This window comes from Schistocerca cancellata, chromosome 3 (assembly GCF_023864275.1).
Source record: "Schistocerca cancellata isolate TAMUIC-IGC-003103 chromosome 3, iqSchCanc2.1, whole genome shotgun sequence".
NCBI classification, from domain to species: Eukaryota; Metazoa; Arthropoda; class Insecta; order Orthoptera; family Acrididae; genus Schistocerca; species Schistocerca cancellata.
The window spans coordinates 4914178-4941863 of NC_064628.1; the positions used below are offsets into that span (position 1 = coordinate 4914178).

Below are 27686 nucleotides of genomic sequence, written 5' to 3' on the forward strand. Positions count from 1 at the left end.
GGATTGGAATGACTCCTTACCCTCTCCCTTAAAACCCAAATCCTTTCGTCTTCCCTCTCCTTCCCTCTTTCCTGATGAGGCAACCGTTGGTTGCGAAAGCTAGAATTTTGTGTGTATGTTTGTGTTCGTTTGTATGTCTGTCGACCTGCCAGCACTTTCATTTGGTAAGTCACATCATCTGTGTTTTTAGGTATAACTACACTTTAATACAGATGTGTTGGTGGCATAAAGGTCACATTTTAATTTACTACAATGAGTATGCCATTGTAAGTTGTACAGTTGATTCTGATAATTTTATGGGCCTTTCATTTGTTTGGCCTGTTGGTGACCAGTATTGATTCAGTAATAAACTATTTGTAGGCATCATTTCCAGACAAGGTAATGCACCACTCTTCTTTAACGTCAAATTCCTTCCATTATGCCACAGTGGACTGCGAGATTTTAGGCGGTCTGGGGGAGGGTTGTATAAGACTGTATGTATTGGGAGGTCTTGTGGGTAGTCGGAGTGCTGTGGTTTCCTCTATTCTCGATTGATTGCTTCTTGGCATCATAATTCAGGTGGTGGGATGTTGCTGGTGGTGTGCAGCCATGGGATTGGGGTGGATTTTAATAATCCTCCACGACTCATTCAGGTGTACGTCCAGCTTCCTTGTATGGGCACTATGTTGCCACACTGGAGCACAGTATTCAGCAACTGGGTATACCAGCGTAAGTACTGTAGTACGAAGAGTCGATTCATTGGCACCCGATGTTGTACCAGCTAGTTTCTTTACAATGTTGTTTTGGGTCTTTTGTTTTTGACTTGTTTTTTCCAAGTGTTTTTTATATGTCAGAGACCAACCTAGTGTGACACCGAGGTATTTAGGCTGAAAATTATGTCTAATCTTTTGTTAGCAGAAGCTCACATTAAACTGCTGATCTGCAATTCTGTTGTTTAGATGGAATGTGCAGACTTCTGTCTTTACTGCATTTGGCTGGTGTCTCCATGCTTTGTAGTATGTGTTGAGAGTTAATGTGCAGACTTCTGTCTTTACTGCATTTGGCTGGAGTCTCCATGCTTTGTAGTATGTGTTGAGAGTTTTTAAGTTTCTAGGTAACATAGCTTCTCCTTCTTCAAGTGTGCTGGTTTGTACGGCTATGGCAAGGTCATCGGCATAGCAAAACTTTTCGCTAGCAGTGTTTGGCATGTCACTGGTGTACAGATTGAAAAGTAGGAGTGCTAGGACGGACCCTTGGGGGAGCCCATTTTTCAAGGTAAATGACTTGCTCTGTTTTTGTCCAATGCTAACCCTGAAGTAATAGTTGGGTAACATATTTCTCACAAGTGTCATCAGTGTCTTTTTTGGGACTTCAGCAGGAGTCCATCTAGCTGCACAGTGTCATATTCTGCTGACAGATCAAGAAAGGCCACTGATGTGTTTAGTTTCTTTTGGAATCCAGCCTCAATGTAGGGAAGACTTGAACCAAGGACCTCTTGTTCCGCAGCTACTCACGCTAACCATGGGGGGATCACGGTGCTCGTATGCTCACACTATCCTTGATGTTGCTTATTTTGCGCATGGACTACTCAGTTTGTATATTTTGCTTATTTTTTCATAGTTCCGCACAACTTCTTCCTGTTTTCTCGATTGATCTGTGTTCAGTTTTTCAAGGCCTATCCACTGTGCTAACTTATAACTAAATCTGAGGGGGGTGCGATAGGGAGGTTTCCTTGTCAATATAGGCTGCTGTCAACTTCCTGTGTATACTGATCCAGTTAGCTTTCTTGAAATTCCATCTTAGCTTGTTAATAGAATTTATTATGGGTGTCTCTAGCACTGTTTTGATTATTGTTGGGTGGTGTTGGCTTCTTGGGTCACCTTTTAGGGCTTTCCTTGTATGACTCATGGGGTGTATGATTTCATCGGTGGAGAGGAAACACAGGTCAGGATTAGTGTCTGTATGCCACCTAGCAGAGCGAAAGGTTTTCAGTTCTTTGGCATCATAGCTGAGATAGAGTTTGTCTTCCTCTGCTCATTCCACTAATTTTTCTCCAATTATATCACTGTGTGTATAACCCCAGGTTGTGTGGTAGCTGTTGAAATCACTTTGTTATATGCATGGCTGGGGTGGGCCACTGGATGTTCAGTGGTTTGTTGACTGAGACAAAACTTACGCCACTCAGCTCTAGAGTTGTCATTTCTGTCACTGATGACCTGGTAGGACACTCCTTTAATACTTGTCAAGATAGCGCCGATTAAGAACAATGTTAAGTAAGGAAACCTGGAATGAAACCCTACAGGCCCAGAGTGTAAATGAATAATATGATGCATTTATTTCAACAGTTAAATACCATATTAATGTAGCGTTTCCCAAAGTAAAGAGACAAGAAAGGCCGCAAGATCAAACACAGTGGATACCAGTGAAATACTAGAACAGTGAAGGAAGCTGCAGGATCTGAGACGGATGGACGAAGCTGAAAAATATAGAATGTTAAAAAAGAAGTATAGAAAAACAATAAGAGAAGCAAAAGCAAGAGCAATTGACACCACCATAACGAACTAAAAAACAAGGCAATGGCAGCTTGGAATGCAATTAATGCTGAAAGAAAGGAAGAAGATGGTCAAACGAAGAAGAAGATATTAGGTCAATTAAAATAGACAACACATTGGTCACAGATGGTATGGAAATAGCAAACATACTGAATAATAACTATATCAGTGTAGTAGAAAACTTGGAAAGAAATAGTCAAAAACAGAAAAGCATTAAGGTACCATAAAGATTATGCAGTACTATATTCTTAAGACCAGTCACGAAAGGTGAACTACGGAAAACTATACAGAAACTGAAGTCCAAGAAATCAGCTGGTGATTATGAAATATCAAATCATGTAATAAAACTGGTGAGTGAGCAGATAACACCACTGCTGAACATAGGTAACTGTTCTTTCAGAGATGGAATTTTTCCAGAAAAACTGAAGGTAACGAAGGTGGTGCCAGTGTACAAGAAAGGGGATAAGGACGATCCCAACAACTACAGACCAGTTTTACTTATATCTGGTTTCTCGAAAATCCTAGAAATGCTTATGTATACCAGATTAGTAAATTAATGATATGGTTATAATAGAAGGAAACATTCCACGTAGGAAAAATATACCTAAAAACAAAGATGATGTAACTTACCAAATGAAAGTACTGGCAGGTTGACAGACACATTAACGAACACAAACATACACACAAAATTCAAGCTTTTGCAACAAACTGTTGCCTCATCAGGAAAGAGGGAAGGAGAGGTAAAGATGAAAGGATGTGGGTTTTAAGGGAGAGGGTAAGGAGTCATTCCAGTCCCGGGAGCGGAAAGACTTACCTTAGGGGGAAAAAAGGACGGGTATACACTCGCACACACACACATATCCATCCACACATATACAGACACAAGCAGACATATTTAAAGACAAAGAGTTTGGGCAGAGATGTCATTCGAGGCAGAAGTGCAGAGGCAAAGATGTTGTTGAATGACAGGTGAGGTATGAGTGGCGGTAACTTGAAATTAGCGGAGATTAAGGCCTGGTGGATAACGGGAAGAGAGGATATATTGAAGAGCAAGTTCCCATCTCCGGAGTTTGGATAGGTTGGTGTTAGTGGGAAGTATCCAGATAACCCAGACGGTGTAACACTGTGCCAAGATGTGCTGGCCGTGCACCAAGGCATGTTTAGCCACAGGGTGATCCTCATTAACAACAAACACTGTCTGCCTGTGTCCATTCATGTGAATGGACAGTTTGTTGCTGGTCATTCCCACATAGAATGCATCACAGTGTAGGCAGGTCAGTTGGTAGATCACGTGGGTGCTTTCACACGTGGCTCTGCCTTTGATTGTTACCTTCTACCTTCTTCCTAAAATTCACAAACCCAATCATCCCGGCCGCCCCATTGTAGCTGGTTACCAAGCCCCCACAGAACGTATCTCTGCCTACGTAGATCAACACCTTCAACCCATTACATGCAGTCTCCCATCCTTCATCAAAGACACCAACCACTTTCTCGAACGCCTGGAATCCTTACCCAATCCGTTACCCCCAGAAACCATCCTTGTAACCATTGATGCCACTTCCTTATACACAAATATCCCGCACGTCCAGGGCCTCGCTGCGATGGAGCACTTCCTTTCACGCCGATCACCTGCCACCCTACCTAAAACCTCTTTCCTCATTACCTTAGCCAGCTTCATCCTGACCCACAACTTCTTCAGTTTTGAAAACCAGACATACCAACAATTAAAGGGAACAGCCATGGGTACCAGGATGGCCCCTTCGTACGCCAACCTATTCATGGGTCACTTAGAGGAAGCCTTCTTGGTTACCCAGGCCTGCCAACCCAAAGTTTGATACAGATTTATTGATGACATCTTCATGATCTGGACTCACAGTGAAGAAGAACTCCAGAATTTCCTCTCCAACCTCAACTCCTTTGGTTCCATCAGATTCTCCTGGTCCTACTCCAAATCCCATGCCACTTTCTTTGATGTTGACCTTCACCTGTCCAATGGCCAGCTTCACACGTCTGTCCACATCAAACCCACCAACAAGCAACAGTACCTCCATTACGACAGCTGCCACCCATTCCACATCAAACGGTCCCTTCCCTACAGCCTAGGTCTTTGTGGCAAACGAATCTGCTCCAGGCCGGAATCCCTGAAGCATTACACCAACAACCTGACAACAGCTTTCGCATCCCGCAACTACCCTCCCAACCTGGTACAGAAGCAAATAACCAGAGCCACTTCCTCATCCTCTCAAACCCAGAACCTCCCACAGAAGAATCACAAAAGTGCCCCACTTGTGACAGGATACTTTCCGGGACTGGATCAGATTCTGAATGTGGCTCTCCAGCAGGGATGCGACTTCCTCAAATCCTGCCCTGAAATGAGATCCATCCTTCATGAAATCCTCCCCACTCCACCAAGAGTGTCTTTCCGCCCTCCACCTAACCTTCGTAACCTCTTAGTTCATCCCTATGAAATCCCCAAACCACCTTCCCTACCTTCTGGCTCCTACCCTTGTAACCGCCCCCGGTGTAAAACCTGCCCCATGCACCCTCCCACCACCACCTACTCCAGTCCTGTAACCCGGAAGGTGTACACAATCAAAGGCAGAGCCACGTGTGAAAGCACCCACGTGATCTACCAACTGACCTGCCTACACTGTGATGCATTCTATGTGGGAATGACCAGCAACAAACTGTCCATTCGCATGAATGGACACAGGCAGACAGTGTTTGTTGGTAATGAGGATCACCCTGTGGCTAAACATGCCTTGGTGCACGGCCAGCACATCTTGGCGCAGTGTTACACCGTCCGGGTTATCTGGATACTTCCCACTAACACCAACCTATCCGAACTCCGGAGATGGGAACTTCCTCTTCAATATATCCTCTCTTCCCGTTATCCACCAGGCCTCAATCTCCGCTAATTTCAAGTTACCGCCACTCATACCTCACCTGTGATTCAACAACATCTTTGCCTCTGCACTTCTGCCTCGAATGACATCTCTGCCCAAACTCTTTGTCTTTAAATATGTCTGCTTGTGTCTGTATATGTGTGGATGGATATGTGTGTGTGTGCGAGTGTATACCCGTCCTTTTTTCCCCCTAAGGTAAGTCTTTCCACTCCCGGGACTGGAATGACTCCTTACCCTCTCCCTTAAAACCCACATCCTTTCGTCTTTCCCTCTCCTTCCCTCTTTCCTGATGAGGCAACAGTTTGTTGCGAAAGCTTGAATATTGTGTGTATGTTTGTGTTCGTTTATGTGTCTGTCGACCTGCCAGCACTTTCATTTGGTAATTCACATCATCTTTGTTTTTAGGTATAGATTAGTAAATTATTTGGACAAAAATAACATTCTCATACCCTCACAACATGGTTTCAGAAAGGGTAAATCCACAGAGTCAGCAATTGCCAGTCTAACAGAATACATTTTACAGTCCTTAGATGAAAAAAAGGTTGTCTCTGCAATGTTTCTGGATCTTTCAAATGCATTTGACACCATTGACCATGAAATGCTGATACAAAAATTTGGCAACTATGGCATTCAAGGGCAACCAGGTGAATGGATAAAATCATACTTGTGCAACCGCAAGCAGTATGAATCATTAGAAAACTCATACCAATCAGAAACAAAACCCATCAAAAGAGTGCCGCAGGGTTCAGTAATGGGGCCATTGTTATTTAATGTGTTTGTTTAACATGACAATACTAAATAGTGACCAAAATATGGAACAGCTTGAGAGATGAGCATACATATCTGCAAATGTCACAGCTCAATGGCTGTTGGAAAATGAACTGGTTATAAATCTAAAAAAGGCTATGTATGCAGTGTTTAAAAACAAGGAGAAGGCTGTAGACATGGATTTAGAGATTGATGGAACAATTCTGGAAGAAGCAGAATCTGCTAGATTCTTAGATATTCTTGTGGATAATGAACTGAAATGGAAAAAAAACATATTAATAATGTCTGTAAGAAACTGAGCTCTGTCATATTCTTAATGATGCACCTATCACAGTATTCAGACAAGAACCTTCTGTGTACAGTGTCTCACGGACTTTTTGAACCATACTTACAGTATGGAGTGACTGTGTGGTGAAACTCAAACAAACAAGAGTCAAAACGACTGTTCACATAAAAAAAAAAAATAAAAAAAAAAAAAAAAAAAAAAAAAATGGACCATTTTAAGAAGAAAGACCTCTGAAATGTGCAGAAACTGTTTCAAGAAGTTAGGTATCTTAACTTTTTTATTGTTGTATATATACAGAACAGTAATGTACATCACAAAAGGTAGTGAGGACTGGATTACAAATGCTAGTGTACGCACCCACAATACAAGAAAGAAGAATGAAGTACGGAGCATACCCCACCGACTGGCAATGCTAGGAAAAGAACCCCAGTCCTCTGGTATCAGACCACTAAGAAGTCTGCCTAAAGACCTGCAAGATAGTGTACTTGATAATTACTTTCCAAAGAAACTTAAAGACTATCTCATTGCAAAAGAGAGTACTTATGCCATTAAATTTGCATATATTGTTATTCATTATCAATAATGTAAAAAATGTAAGCTAAAGGCGTAGAAAAATAAGTGATAATGAATGTTACTACTTTGACATGTCCTATATTACACATACATTTACTGTACACAATGTAATCTCACAGGATCAAATAAAATTCAATTCAATTCAATTCAGTATCGGAAACGCTATTTTGGCGTATGTGTAGAGCCATGTGTATATGATGGCAGGTATCCTATTATTTTGTAACCTGTAACCTTTCCCTTTGCTATATGGTCGTCATTTTGATGGGATTTCTGGAGGGCTATGATATCAGCACCATGGTCTGTGGCCAGTTTGCTCAAGTAGTCACCTTTGTCTTTTGTCAATCCTTCTACATTGATTTGTAATATACTAATACTTAATCCAAAATGTTTCATACCCTTTGTCTGGCTCTGAGAAGAGCCTTTGTTGTAGTTTGTTTTCCTGTGTTGTTGTCTTGAGTAGCCATGTGATACTGATCTAGTATGGCTGCTGGTAGTGTAGACTTTTCGCTGTCCTGCCTTAGCAGTCCATTGCCCAGGATGCACCATGTTGGAGGTTGTCTAAATGTCGCACCCCCAAAATGTACTAATTCATATTGTATGTATCTACTACAACATAAATACTTCACACCCTTCTTCGCACCAAAGGGGTCACATCCGTAGTTGTACTTGTTCACTCCATGAAGTGATCTCGCAGATTAACCACTTACACATCTTTTCAGCAGGTGCCAAAAGATCAGCCCAGTCCCTAGCTAACAGGGCAACCCTGTGCCATCTGTGACCTTGGGCCAGAAGTGACTGGTGTGGGTAAGATTCAATACATCATAATGAGATCGATATCTGTACATTTAAAAAATAAAGAGCAAAAGTCCTGGTACCAGATACTTAGTCGCACAATACTTCAGTTCCAGAAAATCAGAATAGGCACTTTTTCGATCGTGCCAGATTTTTTTTCTGCACATTGTTGTCTGTTTTCAGCGAAGGATTGTATAATTTAGTGGCTTTCATTCTTATGCTTTAGCAGTGCAGTTTCTCTGGAAGAATTCTGTTAAAGACACAATCAAATGCTTTGGAAAGTATAGAATGGATTCTGGTTACAGCCTGTAACATTGCTGACTTAACTATCAATACATCTGTCAAGTAATGTCGTTAGGAAATAAACTTTCATAATTTGACATATTCAAAAATAACTCCTTCAGCTAAAGTTTAACACGGACTATAGCTGCACCAACATCAATGGAGCAAACTAATACAGTAGTATGACAGCAACAGAGACACTGATGTCATATGTATATCAAGACCACATGATATAATGTGAAGATGGCAATCAGATTGAAGTAGGCCTATTGTAATGAGCAATATAATCAAACACAGCAGTGTCTTGGTCTCATAGTGTAATATATAATGTCCTTCATAACATAAAATTTCCCAGGTCTCCTCTGAACTGTCCTGTACAGGAAAAAAAATCATCTAATTTGTTTTTAACAAAACTTGTAGCCCACTAATAGTTCCCAGTATATAAATTTTCTAATAAATTGACCTCATCTTTTACTTCATCTTGTAGTACAATTGTTTGCGTCACAGTTCAGTTGTTTGTCAAAAATTATCTGCAACATCAGTGTCTACAATTTGAACGTTTTACCTGTCAATGGGTATATTTCATCAAACATAGTCTGTCAATTTGCCTGATATTTCATTGCACCTTGTCGGGTTGTTTCATGAAACTGAAGAATTATATGTCCTCATAATCTCATGGGAACTTCTTATACAGCCATTGTTTTGTCTTAAGCCACCTGGTATTATTACAACAGTGGATTTCTCTGTGGCATTATATAACAACACCCAAAATTCCAATAAAAAGCTTTCAGTGCTAGTGTTTAGTGATTAATGTATGCCTAGTAGAAGGCAGTTTTCTGATATGAACTTTATTTGTTCTGCAACTACTTCAAAGCAAAATTATGTGCAGGTTGAGGTCTTGCTGTTCACATATTGCTACTTCCCCACTTCCTTAGAAGCAAAATTTTGATGCAGTATTTTAAAACTGAAACCATTTGAATGTGTTGCATTATTTGAATATTTGTCCTTTCCTAACCTCTGTGTAGAAGAATCTTGGAACATTTATGAGTTCAAATATTAAGACCTACATATAATAAAATAACCTTCTCTGTGGAAACCAAAATCAATCCTGAAAACATAGATTTTGTGTAAGTCAACTCACCCTCTTGATGCATGATATTGAGGAAACCAGGTTGTTTCAGTGGTTTAGACTGTTGAAAAACTTTCATTTTAGTACACATTGATGCCTCCTAAGAAAATAATTTCTTTGGGATGTCTAACTAGCCAGATTTGGAACTGAACTGAAAATTTCCTGGCTGGCCAGCACATTATCCTGGATGAAGAGTCATTGAAGTATTATGTGGTGTGTCCCAGGAGTGTGTATTAGAACCCTTGCTGTTCACTTTATACATTAATGACTTAATGCAGGATACTAATTGCAGTATCCAGCTTTTCGATTATGCAGGCATCCATGAGGAAACAGTACTAGGTAAAGATCTTTAAAAATATCTATTTGAAACAGAAACAGGTAACTAGGTTTTAATGTAGAGAAATGCAAAGCTGTGCGCTTCATGAAACATAAAAGTGTGGTATCCTTTGAATGCACGATTTATGAGTTACAGTTAAGAGTCTGAGTTACAGTTAAGAGTGACCCATTTCTCACAAATATTTGGAGTGCAGGTCTGTCTGACTGATGAGAAGGTGTAACTGAAATGCTGAAAGTATTAACTACCATACAGACGGAGAAAGATGTCGAACATCTCAGAAGAAACTACTTAGAAAACATCAGAAACCATTTCTGAAAGCAGAACTATCAATATTCTTCAAACTCCTAAACATTTATCACATAGAGATGTTGCATATAAAATAGGCAGATGATACAACCATCTATGAATCAAAAGGAAAGAAACCTTAATATATGATACAGTAGAGTGTACCCCTGATTTGCACAGTATACTCATGAGCCAAAACTTTATGACCACCTACTTAGTAGCTTGTTTGTGGAGGTATGTGACATTAGATCTCTACGCACAAGTCATATAATTTGCATAAATAACAGACTGCTGATTTGCATATGTGGTGGTGGTGTCTCATAGTGACCCGGATGGGTTCCATAGGATTTATATCAGATAAATTTGATCACTGAGACATCAATGTGAGTTCACTGTAATGCTCCTCAAATCACTGTAGCATGGTTCTGGCCCCGAGACAGGGACAATTATCCTGCTGAAAGATGCTATTGCCATTGGGGAATGTATATGAAACATGAAGGGATGCATATGGTTTTCAGCGGTCAGCATGTCTTTGATTATTACCAAAGGTATGATGCAAGTGCAGGAGAATGTATCCCATAGCATAATACTGCTCCCACCAGCCTGCTTCTTTGGAGTGCTGGACATTTCGAGCTACCTTTCACCTCAATGACCGTGTTAGTGGAGATGACCATTGACCTACTGTAGCAAAGATGTGATTCACCCAAAGATCTGGCACATTTCCATTGATCAACCTGAACCCTGATGACCTTGTGCCCACTGCAGTCGTAGTTGATGATGTCATTGGGTCAACATGCGCAAATTTAGGGTTGGTCTACTGTAGAGCTCCATGTTCAACAATGTATGATGAACGGTATGCCCTGAAACACTTGCACATGCAGTAGTATTGTGCTGTTTCGGCAGAGATGCCACAGATCATGATCTATCCTACTTTACAGAGCAGACAAGCCTCTGAATCCCATGACCGTGAAGAGTTGTGGATAGCTAACCATTTAGCACCCCTTAGTAGTTTCACTGTCCTTCTACCTCTTTCCGTACAGGCTTACGACAATAGCAAGCGAACATTTGACTAGCTTTGCCGTTTTCAAGATATTTTTCCACAGGCTCTGTTTAATAATAATCTACCCTTCGTCAAAGTTGCTTATCTCATTGAATTTCCCCATTTGCAGCCTTCATCTTCACTAGGGTGATCCCCCATCTATGCCCACTTCGCTTACATACTTTTGTTATTGTATCATGTGCCCATAATGCCACCAGGCAGCATCCAATGTCACAGTGGGCAGTGGTCATAGTGTTTTGGCTTATAAGTGTATTTATGTTGCTGTAGATAATACACTAATGTATGGTTGAATTAGAGACAAGTTTGTAATTGACTTATCCTTGTGATGCAAAGACTAATCATGACATGGATGCTACTCTATATTGAAAGTTGTGAGAACTCATGCCGATACATAACTACTCAGAACCTGTACTCATCCCACAGTGATTATCTGAAGTGGAATAAGAGGTGAACAGTTCTCTCAATGCCATCTCAGATACGCATAATAGAACTGAGATCATTTGGTTCTCAGAGGTCTGGCATATGACCTTATTTACAAAGAATGTTCATTTAAAAAACAATGAAAGAATAAAAATTTAAAAAAGTCTTGTATTACATTTTTGGCCGGGAAGTTGCCTCGATGTCCAGCCAGTTAAATCACAAATACTGTCTTTATTCAAACCCATTAGACACATTTCCTATGAAAGTGTCAATGTAATTGTTTGTGTAGGTGACAAGGGTGGGTTAATGTAGAGTGTAATTTTGAGTCTTGATGGCGAGAATGATGGTAATAAGAAAAAGAAGGCTGAGGATGAAACCTTAAGATAGCACATTGTATTTATATATCCTAGCAATGAAAATAATACTAGTACCGGGAATTGCCTAAGTACTGTGTACACGAATACATAGTGTGCTCTTAGTGAACTGTACCAAGGGGAGCACAGAGCTGAACATCCCCATGCAGTGGATAGATCATTCATTCATTGTCTCCTGTAGATCCACTATAAAGAACCTTCAGAGGCATGGAAGTCAAGGTATACAGGGTGTCCGAAAAGTCTTTCCCTGATTACATAAATTGATAACTCGGGCTAGAAGTGAGGTACAAATATGAAACTGGTGTCTAATTGTTTACAAACTATCAAAGTTTTTTTCACACATCAGTAAACTTCCACATGATCACCCTTGGTAGCACGTAGCACATCTAGGTGATTTTCAATTTCCGTCCACACATTAGCCAACATCACTGGAGGGATCGATTCAGTGACTGTGGTTATCCGATGCCGCAGGGTTTCAAGATGTGGTACATGTGTTCGGTAGACGTCGTCCTTGACATAACTCCATAAAAAGGAGTCTAATGGGGTTATTTCAGGAGAGCGTGGAGGCCAAACCGTTGGCCCATCATGATCAATCCATCTCCCAGGAAAGGTCATATTGAGATAGGCATGGACGTCCAAACCCCAATGAGGCGGTGCACCATCTTGCTGAAACAAGACATTGGGGCGATACTGAAGCAGCTGAGGAACAGCATACAGTTGCAACATGTCCAGATACACTGCAGATGTGATGGTAGCCTCAGCGAAGAAGAATGGCCCAATAATTCGATCGTGCAATAGCGCGCACCAAACATTCACCTTTGGACTGCCTCTGGTACACTCCATGACTTCATCAGGGGTTGTGAACCCCAAATGCGCAAATTATGGCGATTCACTACTCCACTGACAAAAAAGGTCGCTTCATCGGAAAAGGCAATTCGTCTGAGATAACCATCATCATCCTCAATACGTGATAGCATTTCGACTGCAAAGTCATATCGATGTGTACTGTCATTGGGCGACAAGGCCTGAATGATTTGCACTTTGTATGCACGAAACAATAAAAGTTTGTGTAAAATGTCATGGAGAGAGCTTTTTGGCATCTGTAATTCATGTGAGGCCCTGTGCACCGATTTCTTCGGACTTCACAGAAAAGACTGCCTTACAGCTTCCACCTTGTCTGTGGAGGTTCTTGGTCGACCAGACCTTGGAAGGTCAGCAACCGATCCTGTGTTCTTGAACTTCTCATACCAGGCTTTAATGCTCTTGACATCAGGTGGCTTCCTTCCAAATGTTGTCTGGAAGTGTCTCTGCACTGTGGTTGGTGATCGTGTCCCATGGTACCAATTGACACACAGTGCCCTCTCCTGATTGGTTAACATGGCTTCTTGGGCACTGCACCTCATCTACTACTTACGTACTGCGAACCTAAAACGGAAAAAATAACTTTGATAGTTGTAAACAATTCGACACAAGTTTCATATTTGTATCTCACTTCTAGCCTGAGTTATCAATTTATGTAATCAGGGAAAGTCTTTTCGGACACCCTGTATATTAATAAAAATTGAAGAAACTGTTATAAACTGTATACTAATAATAAACTTGTTGAACTGTTATAAACTGTGTACGTTCATTCAAGCTAAATGTAAAATAACAAAATTTGGCAGGAATATTACTACTACCAAGATAGCTGTTGCTTGTGCTGTTATATTAAATCTCTGCTATTGCTAGCTTATGATCTACATTACCATATTGATATCTATCATAGAACAACAATTATCCATGAGGAATAAGAATAGAGCCAAGGTTACAATAAGTATTGTTACTTGTTGTCTAGCTGACAGTAATCTTCAGTCCTAGAATCTAGGCTAACAAATAATTTTGTAGTGGGAGTTGCCAAAAGAAACATTTTTATTTTTCCTTTGAATTTGTGGGACCAATTACTTGCTTTATGTCTAATTGAGGCTAGGTAAAGATCATTCCAGGAAAACATAGATTGTCACTCTGAAACACAGATGAAGGAGCAAAACTGACAAGGATGTTTTCTGTGTCTTTTATTGTGGTTTTGTAAATCACAGTTCAATCCAGATATTTTTTATTATCAGGAATAAGTAATATTGCAGGTACTGTACTATGTGTAAGAATTCTAACTCCTTTGAAGAGTCATGTACAATTTGTGTGGTTATTTCCTTTACAAAAATCATGTACTGCTCATTTGCTGGCAGAATACTTTCTTTAATGTAGTTTCAGTGCCCTAGAAGATAATTCTGTTGGACAACAGTTAGTGGACAGAAGCAAAGTAAGCCAGCATCTTGGTTTTCAACTCAAAAGGGACTCTCCCCATTGCACCCCTCTCAGATTTAGTGGTAAGAGGACCCAGTGGACAGCCCGTCAAAAACTGGACACAGGTAAAACATGAAAACAGGAAGAAAGTGTACTGGACTGTGAATAAAAAAGCAAAATACAAATGGAGGAGCAAGAAGTGCAATATAGTGCAGCCAGGAAGACAAATAGAGTTGTGGTAAAGCGGCTGGACCGTCAAGCGGGCAAGCCATGTTCAAACCTACCTTGTGCCAATATTATTATTTTTTTCCACTGTTTGCTTTATTCAAATTTGTGTCTGTGTCCTGGTGTAACATCCATTTGCAACAGTGAGGTGTAAGGTAGGGACCTATAATGTCAGTTGATTCTGCACAACTAATCTATTAGCAGCTGAAGCACCTAAGTTGTTCGACTGGTAAGTGAGTGAGATATGCCTTGTTGCCCGATATATGTGTTCATGTGAATGTGAATGTGATCTCTCCCAAGAAAATGATGAATAATAGTTTATCACGTAAGTTGCAACAAATGAATGCAACAGTTCCACAATCGTACAGTTTCTCTGTGCTATGTCACAACATATGTTTTTAACATTTTTGAAGTTTTTTTCTGTTTTGGAAGTCTGTACTCTTGATTTCCTTTGTTTTAATATAGTTTGCACCCATTTATTTATTGTTTTTATTTCTGTGAGATGTCTATGTGATATCTCGCTTACTCTCACTATTTATCAAATTTACTTGCAATGGTAGTGTATTCTTACCACGCGACTCATATTCTGTAACCAGTGTATCGTATGACAGCTATCAAGACTACAGAAACAGAACAAACATTTCAATGATGGGACAGACAGATCATAATGTTGTGGGGGGGGAAAAATGGCATGAGGGGATTTGCTTGCCCACGTGGCAATCCAACACCATGTCTGCTTACCCATGACACCATTGCTGATTCATGTTGCTCTTTATTGCACTTCTTTTTCATAGGCTGTTCACTGTTTCTATTTTGCTTTTTTCTCATAATTCAGTATGCCTTCTTCCTGTTTTCATGCTTGATCTGTGTTCATATATGATGGGTTATCCACTGGGCCATCTTACCACTAAATCTGAGAGGGGTGCAATGGGGAGTGTCCCTTGTCAGTACAATGAGCCATACTTATAAGTGCAATACATGTTAAACTGAACATCTTTGTAAGTTTATTCCTCACTCTTTCCTTATCACTTCTGGACTGAAGGTGGAAGAGTGCTTACACTGTACCATTATTGACCTATATCTCTGATGCCTTCCACTTCATCACTGTCTACCCTCAACTTCACTACAGATGGGTCTCTCCCTCAGCCAGGGGTCTGAGTGACTTCCCTTGATTTCTAACCTTCCTCAACATATCCCTCTCTCAACTTTGATGGAGGTGCTACTTGTTCTGAATGCTATGTAATGTGACCCTTTTACTGTTAAATGTGTCTATTGGTGGTACTGTGCCTCCTGATGGTGAGTAATGAACAGTAATTCTGTTTCATAGTTTATTAGTTTTCTTGATTATTTTTTTCTCTGATACAATATTATATAATATGAGTCTCTTTGTCGTAAACTAGATGTAGGTCAAGTCTCTCCCTAATACATTTATGTTTACACTACTGATTACTATTCATGTGTCATTAGTAAACAGATTTTGAACAGTTTTTTGAACTCATGAAAAGTTATTTATGTAGTTTAGGGAAAAGGGTACACTTAACACTCAACACTGTGTGAGGGCTCATTTTATGTCCTTCCACTGTGATGCAGATTGTCAGTGTGGCTTTCTGCCTTGTATTACAGAAGTTAGACTGCCCAGTTCACACAACCAAAGACCTTGACAAGGTAACAGAATATATGTGGTGCAGTCTTTCTTGTTCAGATTTGCCAACCAGAATGATCACAATCAATAGTGAGATTTGCTCTCACTCCGTGGGATGTCATGAAGAGGTTTGAGGTTTTTCCTAGGATGTTAGTGTATTGGGTGGTGAAAAGGATACTGTTTTAATTATTCCAAATTATTTCATCTGATTGATGTTATTTTGTTTAATCTCATTTAATAATACTGTGTCACCAGTGTTCCCTTTATTTTATCTTTTTGTTGATTGAAAAAGTTTTGTAATGATATGACAAAGTAGATGATTTTAAAATTTGCTTATGAAATAGCTTTCAAGGTATTCACTTGTTTAAATAAGACTTTTTCATGAGAAACTGTGCATTCCAGTTTCAGCTGGGAAACTTGGTTGGATTACATTCCTGGAGTATCTTAACCCCATAACATAATGATTTTTTTTTTTTTCAAATTATGTTCCAAAAAATAATAGTCTTTTATTAATAAATAACATCCTATAATGAATGACATTACACATAGACATATAAAGATAGCTTTCAAAGCCCAAAATAATGAGTTACAAAAGTTTGAAGATTACCAGTAATAAAATCCGTAGTATACTCACACAATAGACTTCGACGAAAATATCCTGAAACTTGAGGTTATTTTTTAGTTTCTGTGTAGCTATGAAGTCTGGCCATGTATTTTACAGTGATTTCCTGTGAACATAAATCTTGGAGCAGCTGGCTGGAGCACTGTGGATGTATTTATTTCACATTCTTTTCACTTTCTGAGCAACTAAATTCAATGCCAAATTCAGCATCACTATAGCCATCCTTTTTTGAAAGCATTACCTAAGCATCAATGCAGGAGAGAGGCTGAAAGTGCATGTTTTGTTGTCGAGTATCTGAAGCTGAACATAGTAAAGATTATTTATTTATTTATTTATTCATCCATCAACAAATTTCTTTGTATGGATGTCGTCATTATACATACATATGTACATTATTTTGTTACATAAGAGAATGAAATACAAGCTATATATATAAATAATTCATAACAAAGATTCCATGACTTCCCAAACGGGAAAGCGCTGGTAGATAGGCACAATAAAAAAACACACAAACACACACACAAAATTTCGGGCTTTCGCAACCCACGGTTGCTTCGTCAGGAAAGAGTGAAGGAGAGGGAAAGATGAAAGGATGTGGGTTTTAAGGGAGAGGGTAAGGAGTCATTCCAATCCCGGGAGTGGAAAAAAGGACAGGTATACACTCGCGCACACACACACATATCCATCCACACATATATACCATATATATGTCTGCTTGTGTCTGTATATGTGTGGATGGATATGTGTGTGTGTGCGAGTGTATACCTGTCCTTTTTTTCCCCCTAAGGCAAGTCTTTCCGCTCCCGGGATTGGAATGACTCCTTACCCTCTCCCTTAAAACCCACATCCTTTCATCTTTCCCTCTCCTTCCCTCTTTCCTGACGAAGCAACCGTGGATTGCGAAAGCTCGAAATTTTGTGTGTGTGTTTGTGTGTTTTTTTATTGTGCCTATCTACCAGCACTTTCCCGTTTGGTAAGTCATAGAATCTTTGTTTTTAATATATTTTTCCCATGTCGAATGTTTCTTTCTATTTTATTAATAAATTCATAATATATATATATCTAAAAAGAAAGATGATGAGACTTACCAAACAAAAGCGCTGGCAGGTCGATAGACACACAAACAAACACAAACATACACACAAAATTCAAGCTTTCGCAACCAACGGTTGCCTCATCAGGAAAGAGGGAAGGAGAGGGAAAGACGAAAGGATTTGGGTTTTAAGGGAGAGGGTAAGGAGTCATTCCAATCCCAGGAGCGGAAAGACTTACCTGAGACATGTCTGCTTGTGTCTGTGTATATGCGGATGGATATGTGTGTGTGTACGAGTGTATACCTGTCCTTTTTTCCCCCTAAGGTTATTCTTTCCGCTCCTGGGATTGGAATGACTCCTTACCCTCTCCCTTAAAACCCAAATCCTTTCGTCTTTCCCTCTCCTTCCCTCTTTCCTGATGAGGCAACCGTTGGTTGCGAAAGCTTGAATTTTGTGTGTATGTTTGTGTTTGTTTGTGTGTCTATCGACCTGCCAGCGCTTTTGTTTGGTAAGTCTCATCATCTTTCTTTTTAGATATATTTTTCCCACGTGGAATGTTTCCCTCTATTATATTCATAATATATATATGTATATTACACACACAATTTATCATTAAATTACATAATGCAGAAGAACCTGCTTCAATCAAAAGAAATAGATCTCAAGACTCCTATAATACTTGTATGGGTCAGTTACAATCTAGAATGTCCACTTTATAATTGATTAACCTATTTATTTATTTATGCCAATTTTATGCTGCATGAATTCTCTAATCGAGTAAAAACTATTTTTTAATAAATATTCTTTAAGGAATGCTTTAAATTTACAGAGTTCCTTTATGTTTTGATTTCTTTTGGCAATTTATTGTATATCTTGACACCTTGGTAAAACATAGTGGTTTGGGTTTTAGTTTTATTCATTCTATCTAGGTACAAGAAATTGCTGTTTCTGGTTTGGTGATCATGTACGCAGCTGTTTGCTAAATATTGCTCAATATTTGAGTGAATAAAAACTGTAGTTTGCAAGATATATTCACTTGGGATTGTCAGAATACCCCATTTTTTAAATAGCTCACTGCAGTGTGCTCTTTTGTGACTCTTACTCATTATTCTGGTTGCTCATTTTGCAATCTGAAACATATTTCACATTTTGGGCATTTGCACCCCAGAATGTTATGCCGTAATGTATTATAGAATGTATGTGTGCAAAGTATGCCATTCTCTGGCATGAACTATTGCACACAGCGACTAATATTCGTAAGGCATAGCATGCTATGCTAATTTTTTTCCCAAGCATTCTAATATGTTCATCCCATTTTAATTGTTGATCAACATACATACCCAAAAATTTTGTGCTGGCTACAGACACTATGGTTTCATTTTGAACTTTAAGGTTTGTCATATTCGGTTTTTTTCTTTATGTAGAAGTTTATCTTATTAGTCTTTTTCACATTAAGGGTTACTTTGTTGTTATTTGACCAGTTTTGAACTGCCATAAGTCCATTTTCAGCTTTTACATTTAACATTTCTGGTGTCCTGTCTGTAATTATTATATTGCTGTCATCAGCAAATAACAATGTTTCACCTTGCATTACCCACTGTGGGAAGTCATTAATTTAAATAAGAAATAGTACTGGGCCTAACACACTCCTTGAGGTACTTCATAGTTCAAATATTCTTCATCGGGAAGATGTTTCACTAAATAATTTGAGCTACTTGAAATTTGAGATATCTCCACCCTCTGCACTCTGTCCGCAAGGTAAGATCTAAACCATTTATTTGCAACCCCCCTGATTACTAGTGCTTCAAGTTTACCTAGTAGTATTTCATGGTCAACTGTATCAAATGATTTACTGAGATCTAGGAAAGTGCCTGTTACTTGTTCTCCTTTATCTAGGGCTTCTAGAACTACTCTTGTAAATTTTTCTATAGCTGCTTCTGTTCCCTTTCCAGTCCTGAAACCAAACTGTTCTTTGCATAGGAGTTGATATTTATTTAAATAGTCCATAAGTCTGTTTTTCGTAATAGTTTCCAGTCTGGTCCCTTTAATCCCCCAAAACCAACCAACCATAATAGTTTCCATTATTTTTTAAAAAAAAGACAGCAATAAAACTGGTCTGTAATTCTCTATATTTTCTGTATCACCTTTTTTGTGTACGGGAAGAATTTTTGCGTGCTTTAGATAATTAGGGAAGTAACCTGATGAGAATGACTCATTTATAATGTCTGCTAAGGGTTCTTTTATGCTGCTAATGCAGTCTTTTAGTATACACATTGGAACTTCATCTAAACCTGTAGATGATATACTCTTGAATTTATGTACAATGCTACTGATTTCCTCTCCATTGGTGGGTAGCAGTAGCATTGTGTGGGATACATAGTTCTTTGCCATTGTGTGTTGTGTTTTAGGAAGCTTTTCTTGCAGTTTTGTTGCTATATTACTAAAGTAGTTGTTTATAAAGTTTTGCCAGGCCCTTAGGATTATCTATTAAACTACCTTTATTTCTAATTTTTATGTTCATCTGCTTTGATATTGGCAACAGTCCCTACCAAAACACGACAGCCGAGCTCTTGTGGCTGAACACTTAACTATCAGTGCTGAAACATATATATGGGGGTTTTATTTTTTCGAAGGTCTGTTCTTAAGTTGCCCAAGTATACTCGGGATTGTAAGTTTCTGTCAAAATAAAAACAAGGTTACTTGGGCTTTTATGTTAATGGGTTAAAGCACTGATCCTCAGAGTGCTCAGTATTTTAAAGCACGTTGTTGTTGGTGTTGTGGTCTTCAGTGCTGAGACTGGTTTGATGCAGCTCTCCATGCTACTCTATCCTGTGCAAGCTTCTTCATCTCCCAGTACCTACTGCAGCCTACATCCTTCTGAATCTGCTTAATGTACTCATCTCTTGGTCTCCCTCTACGATTTTTACCCTCCACACTGCCCTCCAGTACTAAATTGGTAATCCCTTGATGCCTCAGAACATGTCCTACCAACCGATCCCTTCTTCTAGTCAAGTTGTGCCACAAACTCCTCTTCTCCCCAATTCTATTTAATACCTCCTCATTAGTTATGTGATCTACTCATCTAAACTTCAGCATTCTTCTGTAGCACCACATTTCGAAAGCTTCTATTCTCTTCTTGTCTATACTATTTATCGCCCACGTTTCACTTCCATACATGGCTACACTCCATACAAATACTTTCAGAAACGACTTCCTAACACTTAAATCAATACTTGATGTTAACAAATTTCTCTTCTTCAGAAACACTTTCCTTGCCATTGCCAGTCTGCATTTTATATCCTCTCTACTACGACAATCATCAGTTATTTTGCTCCCCAAATAGCAAAACTGCTTTACTACTTTAAGTGTCTCAATTCCTAATCTAATTCCCTCAGCATCACCTGACTTAATTTGACTACATTCCATTACCTTGTTTTGCTTTTGTTGATGTTCATCTTATACCCTCCTTTCAAGACACTGTCCATTCCATTCAACTGCTCTTCCAAGTCCTTTGCCGTTTCTGACAGAATTACAATGTCTTCGGCGAACCTCAAAGTTTTTATTTCTTCTGCATGGATTTTAATACCTACTCCGAACTTTTCTTTTGTTTCCTTTACTGCTTGCTCAATATACAGATTGAATAGCATTGGGGAGAGGGTACAACCCTGTCTCACTCCCTTCCCAACCACTGCTTCCCTTTCATGTCCCTTGACTTTTATAACTGCCATCTGGTTTCTATACAAATTGTAAATAGCCTTTCGCTCCCTGTATTTTACCCCTGCCACCTTCAGAATTTGAAAGAGAGTGTTCCAGTCAACATTGTCAAAAGCTTTCTCTAAGTCTACAAATGCTAGAAACATAGGTTTGCCTTTCCTTAATCTTTCTTCTAAGATAAGTCGTAGGGTCAGTATTGCCTCACATGTTCCAACATTTCTCTGGAATCCAAACTGATCTTCCCCGAGGTCGGCTTCTGCCAGTTTTTCCATTCGTCTGTAAAGAATTCGCGTTAGTATTTTGCAGCTGTGTCTTATTAAACTGATAGTTCGGTAATTTTCACATCTGTCAACACCTGCGTTCTTTGGGATTGGAATTATTATATTCTTCTTGAAGTCTGAGGGAATTTCACCTGTCTCATACATCTTGCTCACCAGATGGTAGAGTTTTGTCAGGACTGGCTCTCCCAAGGCTGTCAGTAGTTGTAATGGAATGTTGTCTTCTCTCGGGGCCTTGTTTCGACTTAGGTCTTTCAGTGCTCTGTCAAACTCTTCATGCAGTATCATATCTCCCGTTTCATCTTCATCTACATCCTCTTCCATTTCCATGATATTGTCCTCGAGAACATCGCCCCTGTGGTGACCCTCTATATACTTCTTCCACCTTTCTGCTTTCCCTTCTTTGCTTAGAACTGGGTTTCCATCTGAGCTCTTGATATTCATGCAAGTGGTTCTCTTTTCTCCAAAGGTCTCTTTAATTTTCCTGTATTCAGTATCTATCTTACCCCTAGTGAGATAAGCCTCTACATCCTTACATTTGTCCTCTAGCCATCCCTGCTTAGCCATTTTGCACTTCCTGTCGATCTCATTTTTGAGACGTTTGTATTCCTTTTTGCCTGCTTCACTTACTGCATTTTTGTATTTTCTCCTTTCATCAATTAAATTCAGTATCTCATCTGTTACCCAAGGATTTCTACTAGCCCTTGTCTTTTTACCTACTTGATCCTCTGCTGCCTTCACTATTTCATTCCTCAAAGCTACCCATTCTTCTTCTACTGTACTTCTTTCCCCCTTCCTGTCAATTGTTCCCCTTATGCTCTCCCTGAAACTCTGTACAACCTCTGGTTTAGTCAGTTTATCCAGGTCCCATCTCCTTAAATTCCCACCTTTTTGCAGTTTCTTCAGTTTTAATGTACAGTTCATAACCAATAGATTGTGGTCAGAGTCCACATCTGCCCCTGGAAATGTCTTACAATTTAAAATCTGGTTCCTATATCTCTGTATTACCATTATATAATCTATCTGAAACCTGTTAGTATCTCCAGGGTTCTTTCATGTGTACAACCTTCTTTCATGATTCTTGAACCAAGTGTTAGCTATGATTAAGTTATGCTCTGTGCAAAATTCTACCAGGCGGCTTCCTCTTTCATTTCTTCCCCCCAATCCATATTCACCTACTACGTTTCCTTCTCTTCCTTTTCCTACTGTCGAAATCCAGTCACCCATGACTATTAAATTTTTGTCTCCCTTCCCTATCTGAATAATTTCTTTTATCTCATCATACATTTCAGCAATTTCTTCATCATCTGCAGAACTAGTTGGCATATAAACTTGTACTACTGTAGTAGGCGTGGGCTTCGTGTCTATCTTGGCCAGAATAATGCGTTCACTATGCTGTTTGTAGTAGCTTACCCGCACTCCTATTTTTTTATTCATTATTAAACCTACTCCAGCATTACCCCTATTTGATTTTGTATTTGTAATCCTGTATTCACCTGACCAGAAGTCTTGTTCCTCCTGCTACCGAACTTCACTAATTCCCACTATATCTAACTTTAACCTATCCATTTCCTATTTTAAATTTTCTAACCTACCTGCCCGATTAAGGGATCTGACATTCCACACTCCGACCCTTAGAACGCCAGTTGTCTTTCTCCTGATAACAACATCCTCTTGAGTAGTCCCCACCCGGAGATCCGAATGGGGGACTATTTTACCTCCGGAATATTTTACCCAAGAGGACACCATCATCATTTAAACATACAGTAAAGCTGCATGCCCTCAAGAAAAATTATGGCCGTAGTTTCCCCTTGCTTTCAGCCGTTCGCAGTACCAGCATAGCAAGGCCGTTTTGGTTAGTGTTACAAGGCCAGATCACTCAATCATCCAGACTGTTGCCCCTGCAACTACTGAAAAGACTGCTGCCCCTCTTCAGGAACCACACGTTTGTCTGGCCTCTCAACAGATACCCCTCCGTTGTGGTTGCACCTACGGTACGGCTATCTGTGTCATTGAGGCACGCAAGCCTCCCCACCAACGGCAAGGTCCGTGGTTCATGGGGGGGATTTTAAAGCATATAAATTGCAAAATATGGGAAGCAGAAAAAATGTGCTTACTTTAATTTTATAGAGCCTTTGTATGATCCTGGGTCAGTATGATTTATGGGTCTGTTGATCAGCTGATTTGAAGATCCTTGCTATGGTTCCCCATGAAGGAAGCAGGCTGAGCACAGGGACACCCAGAACCAGTTCCACTCCTACCCTATGTGGGGATGCTAGTGAACTACCACTTTATATCAGCCTGCTGCTGCTCATCTTGTGACAGCCATGTAAGACCTCCTCCGTGTCACAATCGTCTCCACAACATACCATTGCTTCTTCAGCAATGGAGTGAATTTGTAATAACCATTTGTGATCAATGTGGTCCTTTGAGATTTGTGCAAAGAGCTGTATTTTGGATATTGGTGTGCAAATATTAATGTTTCATGATAAAGTTTGGGCTTCCTAGGAGGCCCAGAGCTATTTTAGCTATAACAATTTTTATAAAATATAGCAAACTGGTACTGTTTTCAAATATACTTTTAGCAGTATTCTACAAAAACACCACAATTCTGTTCTAGTGAGCACTGATGGTTTTAAATAGGGGAACTCTTTTGGCAGCTCACTCGTTTTTCCTGAGTACGTCTCATGGATTTGCCTCTGTATGACATTATTGTCAGATCCATTGATTTCTACTCCAGCAAGACTTTATATAACTTGTGGGGTGTGTATTTCAGAACATCATATTTTAACTGAGTATATTTTATAATGCAACAAAAGGCAGCAGTAAATCTGGGTTGGGACTTCCCTCTGTTTTATCTGACAATGAGGAGTCTGTGGTGCGGGTTTTAAAATTTTGTGAAGTGTCCAGACTCCACCCTCCAGGTTGAAGGTTTAATTTTTGCAGAGAGGTTGGAGCATCCACTTTTAGTAAAGCAATCAGCCAGCCATATGTATCCAATGTAGTAAGTTCTAAGACAAAAAAACTAAATACCACGAATGAATAATCAGAACAGGGCAGGAATTGGTGGACGTCATGTTCTAGTGCAGACAGACAAATGATCATAATTTAAGAAAAATTGGATAATTTATTCAAGAGAAAGAGCTTCACATATTGAGCAAGTCAGTAACACATTGGTCCATCTCTGGCACTTATGCAAGCAGTTATTCAGCTTGGCATTTATTATAGAGTTGTTGGATGTCCTCCTTTGGAATATCATGCCAAATTCTGCCCTGTTGGGGCATTAGATCGACAAACTACTGAGCTGGTTGGACGGCCCTATCCACAATGCTCCAAACATTCTCATTTGGACATAGATCTGGCAACCTTGGGGCCAAGATAGGGTTTGGCAAGCAAGAAGCCAAGCAGTAAAAACTCTTGCCATGTGCAGAGGGCCACTATATTTCTGAAATGTAAGCCTGGAAGCCCATGATGGCTTGCCATGAAGGGCAACAAAATAGGGCAAAGAATCTCGTTGATGTACCACTGTGCTGTAAGAGTCCTGTGGATGACAACCAAAGGGGTCTTGCTATGAAAAGAACTGACAACCCAGACCATCACTGTGGGTTGTCAGGCTTGCAGGTGACAGATTTATATACCACCGGTGTCTAGGGCATTTCCAGACACATCTTTGGTGTGGAATCTCATTGGATGACGTAGAATTGTCTTCAGTGATGAGTCCCACTTTGAAATGAGCCCCGATGACTAGCAAAGATATGTTTGGAGATGCCCCGGACAGTTGTGGAATACCAACCTGAGTGTCATTTGTCCAGGGCGTTTCCAGACAGGTCTTTGGCCTGAATTCTCATTGCCTGAAGTAGAATTGTCTTCAGTGATGAGTCCTGCTTCGAACTGCATCCCAGTGATCAGCAAAACTGTGTCCCCAGATGCCCCAGACAGTGGTGGGATACCAACCTGACTTTTGCCAGTCATACAGCTTGACAGCCAAGAGTGATGGTCTGGGTTTCCATTTCTATTCATAGCAGGATCCCTTTGGTTGTCACCCACAGAACTCTTACAGCACAGTGGTCTGTCAATGAGATTCTACACCCTATTTTGTCGCCCTTCATGGCAACCCTACCTTGGCGAGCCAGGTCGCCCCATCTCTCCACAATTGACAATATTTGGAGCATTGTGGGTAAGGCCATCCAACCAGTGTGGGAGTTTAACAATCTAAACCAACTGGACAGAATTTTGCATGATACTCCTCAGGAGAGCACTCAAACACTGTATCAATCAATGCCGTGCCAAATAACTACTAGCATAAGGGCCAGAGATGGACCAACACATTATTGGCTTGCTCAGTATGTGAAACTCTTTCTTAAATAAATTGTCCAATTTTTTTGAAACTGTAATTATTTGTTTGTCTGCACATGTATATCCATCTACAGATTTCTGTCCCATTTCGTTAATTACATCGTGGTGCATTGTCTCCAACATATGATAAGCTTTTATTGTTAATGTGTGTAAAGGAGAACCGGAGGGCAGCTGCTCATGTGTGTTTCAATACATAGTAAGCTTTAGGAAGTACTTTTTTGTCATTCTGATATTATTTTTTAAGCACATTGTGTCATTTTAACAACATTTGTCTCATCAGACTTGCATTGTCATCATCATCATCATCATCATCATCATTTTGCTGAGTATATTGAGTCAGTTACATTTCAGTGGCTATTTACTGTGTTAACTATTTTGTGCAATAAAGATCACTATTGGAAATGTTAACAGGATACGTGTCTATAACTGGAGTCCTCGAAAAATGACCTGGGAAGAGACTAAGCCTAAGGAGATAGCTAACATGTATACAGTCACAGCACTTGCATGGAAACGTGATGGTTCTCGAGTAGCCTGTGGAACTTTGTGTGGTGCTGTAGAGCTCTTTGAGTCTGTGCTAAAGTAAGTATTTTTGTCTACACTACAATTGTTATTTTCCTTTTTAGTAAAGGTTAATATTGAGTCACAGTAATGACACATTGGAGGTGCCACATGCATAAATAATTTTTCTATTAAAAAACTGTTTCACACATATTGTTCTATGCAATTTACTATTACATTTCAGTCTGTTACTTTATTTGGACACTTCTACACAAAACCTTTTTTACCATTGTTAAGTAATAGACAACATATTAAAATGTAATGCCTTCTTCACTGTTTTCATGCTGGACTCACACCTTAATTTATTGTTTGTGAATTGCAGATTAAAACTGAAAAAACTGGAAAAATAGGTAGGAAACTAAAGAGATGGGACCTGGATAAATTGAAGGAACACAAGATTGCTGAGAGTTCAGAAAGGGCATTAGGCAACAGTTAATTGAATCTAGGGAAAAGAATACAACAGAAGACAAGTGGCTAGCTTTGAGATATGAAATAGTGAAGGCAGTAGAGGATCAAATATGTAAAAAGACAAGGTGTAGTAGAAACTCTTTTATAATACAGGAGAATCTGAATTTAATTGGCAGAAGGAGAAAATATAAAAATGCAACAAATGAAGCAGTTGAAATCTGTACACACACCTAAAAAGTTAGATTGTCATAAAAGGCAAAGTGGCTAAGCAGGAATGCTATGAGGAGAAAGGCAAGGCTGTAGACAGGACTGGTTTAAGACTCAAACATCACAAGTGGCTACTTGGTGCCAAGCTGTGAAGAGTCCCATTGGTGTGTAAGTGCAAAATATGTAGACAGGCAGTATCATAAAGAGAAGCAAAGACTGACACAGGTGAATGTGTATGAATGATGGGGTGAGGGGGGTTGGGGTCAAATTATATGTCATTAGTGTTTAAAACATAGAGGTGGGGCACCAAATGATGTGTTACTTGTGTGGGAAAATATTCTCGAACCAGCCCTGGCTCTAGAAGCACGCTTGTGTGCAAAATTATTCAAGAACTGTCCCTGGCTGTAGAAGCATGTATAACTAGGTGAAAGTAAGATCTGCATGTAGGAAAATTACTTTTAATTGAAACAGAAAAATCTGAGAAGTTCGTGAAATCTGTCCCTTGGCATAACATCTTTGATAAATGTAGGAATGTGACCATAGGTCATCTGCAGACATACCTTTGGTATATATGACTCCCAGAGCACATATGATAGCTATCAATTTTTTCAGTTTCTCA

The 27686-nt window shown here is 39.6% G+C and overlaps 1 protein-coding gene across 1 annotated transcript in view; it reads left to right on the plus strand.

The window, feature by feature from the left end:
- LOC126176767 (intraflagellar transport protein 172 homolog) overlaps positions 1-27686 on the plus strand; it is a 387842-nt gene that overhangs the window by 127348 nt on the left and 232808 nt on the right. The window contains exon 9 of the mRNA XM_049923936.1: positions 26306-26473. Coding sequence (XP_049779893.1) covers positions 26306-26473 — 168 coding nt within the window. The remainder of the gene's footprint in view (positions 1-26305; positions 26474-27686) is intronic.